General features: G+C 49.6%; 2 protein-coding genes across 2 annotated transcripts; both read left to right on the top strand.

Moving 5' to 3' along the window:
* Positions 1–1,275: 1,275 nt before the first annotated feature.
* On the top strand, positions 1,276–3,454 carry FOIG_12442 (uncharacterized protein; the record flags this gene model as incomplete). Its single annotated transcript, XM_031213345.1, has 2 exons — positions 1,276–2,898; positions 2,951–3,454. The coding sequence occupies 2 exons, from the start codon at positions 1,276–1,278 to the stop codon at positions 3,452–3,454; spliced, it is 2,127 nt and encodes a 708-aa protein (XP_031057090.1).
* Positions 3,455–6,799: 3,345 nt separating this feature from the next.
* On the top strand, positions 6,800–9,311 carry FOIG_12441 (uncharacterized protein; the record flags this gene model as incomplete). The annotated part of the gene is made up of 3 exons (XM_031213344.1): positions 6,800–7,279; positions 7,338–7,564; positions 7,613–9,311. The coding sequence occupies 3 exons, from the start codon at positions 6,800–6,802 to the stop codon at positions 9,309–9,311; spliced, it is 2,406 nt and encodes an 801-aa protein (XP_031057089.1).
* Between the last annotated feature and the right edge of the window lie 462 nt (positions 9,312–9,773).

The following is a 9,773-nucleotide window of genomic DNA, read 5'->3' as shown; positions in this document are numbered from 1 at the left end:
GTTGATCGTTTTTACGGGTTGGACAGAGACCATCGTTAACCTGAGTGCTACAATTGTAGGCTCTTATAAGAATCAATGATCATGATAGCACCTGTAGTTGCAAAGAAATGGTAGCTTGACTTCATCGCATGAAATCATAAATTACAGAAATTGATTGCTTGTCTGCATTTCTTTCGAGTCCTGTATCAATTAGCGGTCTTACACAGTCTCCCAAAAAGATTCACGGTGCAAGCCCCTGGAGTGGCTTGATCCGATAAGGCCATGTCCACATCCATGACAGCCCACACCTTGAAAAATAAGGCAAAGGTCACGAGCTTGCTATTTTAGTATGACGGGGTACAAGCATTCCATCGTTTTCCCATCAACAGTGTGGGTGGGATCATCTCCTTGGCTGCGTTGGCGTTGTCCTCGTTTCTCGTTTGGGGATCGTCATCCACTTCCCGGTTTATCTTGACTTCTTGTTCTTGAACTTCCTTGCCTTGCTGCTTGAATCTCACTCGTTTTCCGTCGTCTCCTTGTCATCTCCCCATCTTTTTCCCTTTTCTTCTTGTCTCTACTCTCGGCACTGCATCATTTCTTCATTCTTCAATCGTCTTCTTGTCTCAAACCCTTCAACTTTAGACTAATCACCCCCTTTGTTTTGGAGGCCACTTCTTCTCAACTCCGCGCTTAATATTGGGTAATATCTCGTCATCCCGGCCGCGACCGCTTACCATTGTCCGGGGTTACAAAATCTTGTTCCCTCCTTCGAGTTCGGTCGTTTCCCTATGAGAGTGGGAGTCTCTCTTATCCATCCTCTTTAAGCTATTCAACCCTAGTCTCTCGTTGATCGATTGATACCATTATATCGCTCTTACCAGCACAGCAAAACAACTTTCGGCCTCAGCCTCCTTTCACTTCGTTCCCTCGCTATTTCGTATCCCTTTTCCATACCAGACTTCCTTAGTACGACTTCATTTTGGCCCTATTATTTGGTTCTCGCAAACCCCGGCATTTTTGAAACGGCTCCCTCCAACCCCGATATTCAGTGCCCATAACAACGGTTACCGCCAAAACCGACAAAGCAAAGCATCCTAGCACAGCGCCGCCGAACAAAACAGAAGAGCCGTCCAAGCCAAACAACGACTACATCGCAAGCCACGATCTCGAACCAATTCACTCTTAATTGACGAACAAAAGACCCAAATCAGAAGAGGTCTAGTTGCTTGAGATCCTCCGGGCGAGTCGACAGAGTCCTCTCGTCCAGCCATTTGTCCTTCCCCTGGAGATGCGACAATGATCCGTACTCTTGATATCGGCAGTGTTCTCCCCAGCCCCGACTCTCCGCCAGGGATGACGACTTCAAAGAGCTCCAAGACTTCCTCCTTTCAATCTTTCGACAGTGACGATGGCAGTGTCTTGGCCGACGTTGGTCATTTTGAGGAAATTGGTCTCGACGACGACACCGTGACCCTGAAGAGCCCATCGAAGGTCGATGTCCGTCCCACTCTAGTCAAAGCCCCCTCGAGCCGAACCCTCGCAGCAGGCAAAACTGCCTCCAAAGCCCGACCACCATTCCCAACCCTCGAGACCAATGTATATACCTCCAACCCCAGAAGCACCAATTTGAGCGCGTTGACCGAGCCTCTTTCTGCTACACGACCAAAGACATTGACAAGCCCATCCTCGGCATCTCTCCCATTTCCTCGACGGCGAAGCCCAAGCCCTGCCTATTCGCTCAACCCGAGGGATCCGAGAGACCCGAGTTTCCCTCAAAAGCCTCGCCGAGGCAGCTGGCAGGCCGGCCGCGATCGCAAATCTTTTACCGACCTTGAGCGAGAATGTGATGAAGACGATGGCGATGATATCCCCGACGGCATGTTCCTGGACAATGTGCCACTCTCCCCCCGGCCCATGCAAGAGCGCACGCCTAGTCGGCCATCCTCCGTTTCTCCGTCCCCCAATCGATCCAAAGAACGAGTTAGAAGTGTCGGTAATGGAACACCCGCGGTCGCGCAAGCTCAAGGCTCTCTTCGATCGCCAACTTGGAAGACTGATGACAATCCTCGCAGCCCAGCCAAGCAACGGGCACACAGCTGGAACGCTGCGTTGGCGGAATTGAACGCAGAGGCCAAGACGTTAACAGAGAAGCTCGAGGAACACGCCAACGAAATGGAGGAACAGCAGGCCAAGCGCCCCGCGAATCAGCGCCCCAACACCTGGAATGCTACTCAACGATCTGTCGACACGTTTGACAAGAAGCAGCGTGTCAAATCAACTCCCGAACTACCACCTCTTCGCAAGACAAATATCATGATCGACCCTCTTCCCGTTTCGAAGGAGAAGGAGGCTGTTCTTAGCCGGACACGACCCTCGTGGCTGCCACCCAAAGACCCCGCCGAGGAGCGCCGGCATCTGAAGGAATATCAAAAGATGATGGCAGCAAGTGCCAAGGCTGAGGAGCGACGCGAAGCCTCACGAAAGGCCAAGATCGAGGGACGAGACAGCACAGCTGACAACCTGATGCAAATTTGGGAGAGAGACGTGATCCCACGTTGGAGCGATGCCATTCGCGAGCGTAGGACAAGAGAACTATGGTGGAAGGGAATCGCACCCCGAAGCCGAGGTCAAATCTGGGGTCGAGCAATCGGCAATGAACTGGGACTGTCAGAAACGTCATTCAAAGCAGCACTTGCTAGAGCTCAAGAGATTGAAGGCAGAGTCAAGGACGATAAGGGCGACGCGGAGGATGCCAGAAGGGCAAGATGGTTCCAAGATATCCGAAGGGATGCTGCACAGAAGACGTGGGAGGATCTCCGGATTTTTGAAGTTGAAGGACCATTGCACCAAAGTCTTGTTGATGTGTTGAGTGCATATGCCATGTACAGAAGCGACATTGGCTATGTCCGTGGTTGCAATGTAAGTACAACAGCCACCTCGTGCCACCTGAGTTGCTAACCAAGTCCGTCAGACCATCGCTGCCTTACTGCTCCTGAACTTGCCCGATGCCGCGTCTGCATTCGTCGCACTTGCCAACGTCCTCAACCGCCCATTGCCTCTATCCTTTTACACTGGAGATCCGGGTGCACAAGCGTCCGCATTCAACCTCATCATGCAGACACTTTCTCTCAAGTCTGCCCCTCTTCATGCGCACCTCACCAAGAAGATCCCTACTGCCGAATTGGAACGATCTTTTTCAGGAATTTTGACAGCCATTTTCACACAACACTTGGCGATAGATGAAGCAGCCCGTCTTTGGGACGTATATGTCTTTGAAGGAGATGCACTCCTAATTCGAGCTGCTGTTGCACTTCTTCTCAGCAGGGAGATGACGCTTCTCGGCGCTAAGACTGCCGACGAAGTGAAGACAATTCTTGATGGAAGAAACGCCAAGGTCTCTTCGGCCAGAGTCGCCGGAGAGGTGGGTGCCGAGGACAAGTTTATGATGTCAGTCCGTGAGGCAGGAAAAGCTTAGGCGTTTGATCGGGCCACCCGTTTGGAAAGGCTCCTGGGGCTTGAGAATCAAGCTGTACATTTGGGATAGATGGTGGACATATCTGCTCCATTTCACGGCGTTTACTACATGGAATGTGCGGGTATTTGGTTGGACGTAGAAGGCATGCTTATGAGAGGTCTCGTGAGACTATAGAGCGGTTTTATCTTCGTAATTTACCGTCATCCACGGTTGGATGACGAGATTTTGAATCAACACATCTGATGATCATTCATCCGGTCCTTGTGCATCTTGCCCTTGATGTTGGAAAAGGCAAAACATCCAAGCTTAATGGAGCCATGAACGTGTTAAGAAGCTTTAAGGGCGTAACAACCGTAATAGTTGACCATGAATTAACAATCACTTCTTGTTACAAACACGCATGATGGTAAGTCCGAATTCGACAGCCGTCATTTGATAACAAGTTACTCAGTCATATCACAGGTACTTTGGCCTGTTTTATCTGTTGAATTGTTGGTTCGGTTGGATTTTTGATAGATCTGTTTTGGTACAGGGTAAACCATTTGACAGATTTTCAGCCTCGTGCTGTAAAACAATTTGCAATGCAAGTAAACTGGCCACTAGGCCTTGGGTGGAGGTAAAGATGCGAAGTTATTATTAATTATTATTTTAATTAAACTGGAAACTCTTTATCACCTTGATTGTGTATCTTACAATGAAGTGTCATGACCGTTTGCTTGAGCTTTGGGAATACGCTGCTTTTACACTCATCATAAGACACGGCGAAAAATATCCCTGCTCCAATAGCGTCTGTGTGCATGCAAACCGTCAATGAAAGTAATTGACACGTTTCTACACGTATTCCCAACCACCGATTCAAATCTATTTGCTTCATCAAACGCCATTGTGACGATGAAAGAAGAGCTGGCGTGTTGTGAAACAAGCCATGCCACGTGATCACCGCCAACTTTTGACCCCTCACCACTTGCCGCGCGAAGAATGAGAGCAGACAAAAACATCCAAACACCACCGTCCCAATCATTCTCTCCACCCACTTACACCGCAAGAACCCCTCTATAACGGGCAACGCGACCCTCAGTATGCCGTCCGGATATAAGCATGGCGACACGCCAAAGAAGGCCATGGTTCGAGGCACCATCTCGTACCTCGAGTCTCAGGGCCTGCCTGTCAACAAGTCAGCCATCTTTCGGCACTTTGATCTGTCGCGATCTCAAGGTTATGCCGCGTTGAGCGTCCCCGCGTCTAAGCGCAATGATCCCGAATGGGAGGAAACGCGTGGGAGACCCCTCAAAATCTCTGAAGAAGATCAGCAGAAGATGGAGAAGATTCTCTGGAATGATGCCTACATCAATGTTAACTTGAACTGGCATGGATTGGCCAAGGAAGCTGGTGTTGAGGTTGATGTGAACCCCAGGACGCTGCACAGAACAATGGGAACGTTGGGTTACCGACGATGCCTGGGATGTCCGAGGACCTGGGTGCACAAGAAGGCTCGTGAGAAGAGAGTCGAATATGCCAGACGCATGCTTGAAGCGTACCCCCATCCACAGGACTGGAGAGCCATCCGGTTCAGTATTGAGCTCCACTTTGGGTTTGGCCTTGATGGAAAGATGCGTCTTATTCCCCGACCTGGTGAACGGTTCTGTGAGACATGCGCAACTACTCCCGAGGCTGAATGGCCACGCGACTTGCGAAAGGCCCACGCTTGGGTTGCTGTAGGTTACGGGTTCAAGAGTGAAGCCGTCTTTTACGAAGATTCTACCAGCCCGAACTGCACAGGCGTCATGACCATGCAAGAGTACAAAGACCACATCCTCGAGAAGACGGTCAAGCCATGGCTCACAACCACCGGCCCCCAGAGCTTCATCCTCGAAGAAGACTGCGAGGCTTTTGCCCATGGCGCTGCAAGCAAGGTTAATCTGGTTCAGCAATGGAAAGATGAGCACGGCCTACGATACTACTACAACTGCGGCGATAGCCCCGACCTCAACCCGCTCGACAGCCTGTGGCCCCAGCGCAAGCAGTGGAATCTGGATGCGCCCAAGGACTGGGAGGACGAGACTCTCCAGAAGATGGTCAGAGAGGTGTGGACAGGGTTCGATATCGAGAGAGTCAATATGTGGGTCGACTTCATGCCGCAGCGACTACAGCAGGTTATCGACTCAGATGGAGCGCTGGTGCCTTGGTGATTGTTATGAGTTTGGCGTTGTATTGTTTGTGATGCTGTTACGAAGCGTTGAATTAAAAGAAAATATGGAAGAGGTTGTCTCCGGTGTCATGGTCGGACCTTCGATGTTTCTTCGACTTGGCCAAGGGGATGTCGTTGGTATGGAGTAGTTGTGGGTTAATTTTGACGAAGGGTGAATGGAAAACAAGTGAGGCATGATCATCGGCCAGCAGTAGAATTTGACATAGATGAAAAGAGAGTTCCTCATGGCAGACACCTAGTTGCTGAGTTGATGTTCGACGATGTTGAAGATGAACTACATGGGGAGCACGTTGAATACAGCCCTTTTATATGTCACAAACCAAAGGCAAACTGGCCAATTATAGGCAGCCGATTCCACAGAGGCCTTGTCTCTTCTAGCATCGTTTTGGCCTTGTAGCTTGACTTCCATACCAACAGGGGGTTCCCTCCAATCCTCGACCATCCAGATAACATGATTCATTATGTGAAAGAGTATAAGGTGCAAGCCTTAGCTTAAGCGCCCCAGTGCTTGGCACAATGCCCGCCATCTTTGGTCTTACCGTGGCAAACCATGTCATCCTGAGCGTTACAGGCTATCCCTTAGACTATGTACCTGCCAAGGGCCGCGAAAAGATGTACAAGAGCATGCTGGCAACATTACAGAGCTTGGAGCAATAATGAAACCCTCTGGATGTAGATAAGGGAACCACCGAAGTGAGATCCTCAATACTCACATGAGTTCGTCAAGAATCCTCAAGTCTTGAGGAGGCACCTAGGTATAATCTCGTTGTCAAGCCCTAAACACATGCCCATGGCATGCTATTTCTCACAGGGCATATTCCCAAGAACGCCTAGAATTCTCTTATTTTCACTGGATCGCAGCTCTGAATCACGCTCACTATCTTCTCGGCTCTTCGGCTGCATGCCCACCGCCGCCAGTTGCCTCGCACCGCGAGCTTCAATGCTAGCAATCTCCTCCAATTTCCACCACCACAAATATTTCACTTCTCTCTTCTTCATTCTCTTTCCTTACTCATTGAGATTTTTAAATTGGTTCCCACTATTATTTTCAGCTCTTCTTTTGCTTCCATTTCCCCTCTTGCACACTCTTCAGCACCTTTGACTACCAGCCCAGCTTCTTTCACTCGCTCCTGAACATGAGTTCCTACAAGAAGAAGAAAAGTTCTTCTCGCAAGGATTTTGAAGCACCTCTCGTTCAGAGATCTAGAGAAGAGCGCGAGGAGTCATCCTATTCCTGGATAAATGATTGCCTCCCGACCGCCACTTCAACTGCAGGCCTTGGTAGTCACCTCGCGAGCAACACCCATACCAAGGCATCGAACAAATTACCTGAGGAAGTTAGGAGCGTTATCAGTGACCCAAGTATTGATATCAAGGACGCGGGAACCGGTCACCACGATAATCGGATGACCAAACTTCCTCCAGGTCAGTTCCGTGAGCCGTCTTTGAGACGGGGCTATGGCATGCCGTACCAGACACCAAAAGCACTTGAAAGCGTGTCGGCCCAGGGAACGAAACAAGTTGGGCAATGCGACGCTGGAACTTTAGAATCGCAGACGCCCCTTTCAAGCAGTCGGCAACTACAACCGCCAACCAATAATGAAACTAGCAACATGGTAAGTTTTGACATGGGCACAGTTTTTGGTCTAAATGTGGACTAATAGCTCTTAATAGTATGATCTCAGTCAACGTAAACGTATACGCAGTGATCTTCAACCTGCCGGTTACCGCCCCATTGCTATGCGCCATCCCGAGACCCATGGACAAGAAACCAACAAACAGCAGTCATCAGACATAGTGATTAATCTAGGTCACAATAAGGAAGATGAACAGAAGGCTCTTCTTAGGAGATGTCTGGAGCTCAAAGACTTATATCTTCGTTCCGATGGCGAAGCCCAACAGTTCTAGGAGACTATTGGGCACAAAGTTCATTTTTCACAGCAAATCAGAGGGAAGGCCTTACGACGAGAGAAGTGGAAACTTGTGAAAGGCTGCGTGGAAAAATGGTGCGAACCACGCAGATTCCAACTTGCGAAGGATGGACCTGCGGCATCAGGCTCCGAGCTCGTTGCACTGCTTGACCAATGGAACAAATTATATGCTGCAAAGTTTTGTTCTGAAAACCGAAATCTCTTGGAGGCAGCAGGATGGAAAAAGGCTGCTGAGCAAAGTCGAAACAGTTCCCGCTTAGATGCCCCCCACAACCCTCAGGCCAGCCATGAGAGCAATTCCCAGAGCGAGAAAGTAGCAGAAGCATTGGACTTTGAAGTTTCTATTTGGCCTACTGTCAAAGATGAACTGATGGAGTTCGCAGAGTCGAGGATTCTCCGTTGGGCTGAAGACAAGCTACGGGAAAGGCTACAGGCACTCGAGTCTCTGACCCGGCCGCCCCTTTTGAAGGCCAACAGCTCTCCGGAGTCGTACCAGCTATATTTGAGATACCTCATGAATCGTACAGAGGCTTCTGGAAAGAATTCTAACGCAATCCGAAATACCGAGGCTGTCATGTCTATGGTACTGGACCTTCTACCAGGTCTAGAGAAGCGCCTGCGGGATCAGCTCGGACATGTGGTCGATAAGCAAGAAGATCGTTCCGAAGCTGGTATTAGGCATGGCCAGACTAATGACGCGGATAATGACGTGGGCAATGATGATTCTGGAAGTGCTCATGAGAATCTTGAAGAAGCTGATCATGACATTGATCACAAAGTTCAAGAAGCCCAGGAAGAGATTGATAATGAGGACGAAGTCAAGACGAGACTTGAAGATGGCTCTGAAGAGGATGAAGGCGAAGACGAAGTTGTCGATGATTTCGAGGAGTTATATGAAGATGAAAACGAGGACCATACCTACAAAGATCCCGATGAACCCAACCGGCAGCATAGAGGGTCGGTCCTCGAGTCCATTGAGCCTCGTACTCCGATTGTCACTCCAAGGACAATGGCTCAACTCCGTCACTACGAGCAGAGGTACCGGGGCATGATTAGAGCTGCTAAAGGTCAAAAAGAGACAGCGGCCGCCGTACTTCGTTCTGTGGATGAAGAAGAACGAGAAGTGGCATCACGAAAACGAAAAGCATCAGATTCCGTGGAGCCTGCTCTTGCTATCCGAAGCAAGTCGATGGAGCAGAGGCTCGCTGCGATGGGCACCCCGACTCCCTTAGGCAGGAAAAGGCAACGACTCAACGAACATCTGTGTAGTCCAGCGTCGACAGCTTGTTCGTCTGAGCTTCCGTCTCTTGAGGACATTTTTAGCTCGAGCATTGGTCGTGCATCTTCCGCGACAACGCAACCACTTCCCAACTCCTCGAGCCCTGCAGTTCGAGTGAGTAAGAAGAGTAGCACAAGAAAGGACAGGAATAAAAGCAAGAGTAAAGTATTCCCTGAACTCGGAGATACTCCTACCGGCGCTGCTACTGCTCCTAAACTTGAAGAGTTGACAGGAGTGTCACCTGGCCTCTTTGTGACGCCTGATCCTGTAGCGCAACAGGTCAATACGCCCTTCGGATTTAAGAAAAGTGCCTCGTGTCGTCCTATCCAAGAGGAAAGATTTCGGGAAGAAACAGCCGAGTTCCATGCCATGACGCCTGGTGCTCGGGAATCCATGCTCTACACCGCGCTTCGGGAGATGCGCCGGCGACAAGGTTAGACGCAGCAAGTAACGAGAACTCACCCACCATAACATCATCCCGACCTCACTATCCGACTTGGATGCGGAACAGGATCTTTGTGTGTTTTGATATCGATTGCATCTCTTCTTCACCCGCCACAACGTCATTCCGACTTCACTATCCAACTTGGATGTGATCTTTGGGGTTTGATCTCAGTCACATTTCTTCTTTCCTTTGTTGCTATTAAGTTTGCTTCAAACTTGTCAAGGGTTTGATTACGCTGCTTGGAACTATTTTCTGGAAGTCAGCGGGAGAGGGAGCCTCAAGGTTGAGGAGCATAAGAGGATTGATTGGTAGCTTTGAACTTTGTAGTATAAGTGTTTGGGAAGAACCACTTGCTCATAGAGATGCGATGGAAGGAATAAGATGCTGAGAAAACTAGAAGTCGCTATTGGTACAGATACGTTGCGCTTAGCTATAATGCTACTCGAGTTCTAGAT

Source organism: Fusarium odoratissimum (assembly GCF_000260195.1).
Source record: "Fusarium odoratissimum NRRL 54006 unplaced genomic scaffold supercont1.26, whole genome shotgun sequence".
In the NCBI taxonomy this organism is placed as follows: Eukaryota; Fungi; Ascomycota; class Sordariomycetes; order Hypocreales; family Nectriaceae; genus Fusarium; species Fusarium odoratissimum.
The sequence above is the reverse complement of the archived record's forward strand: the minus strand, read 5'-3'. Positions and strand labels throughout refer to the sequence as shown.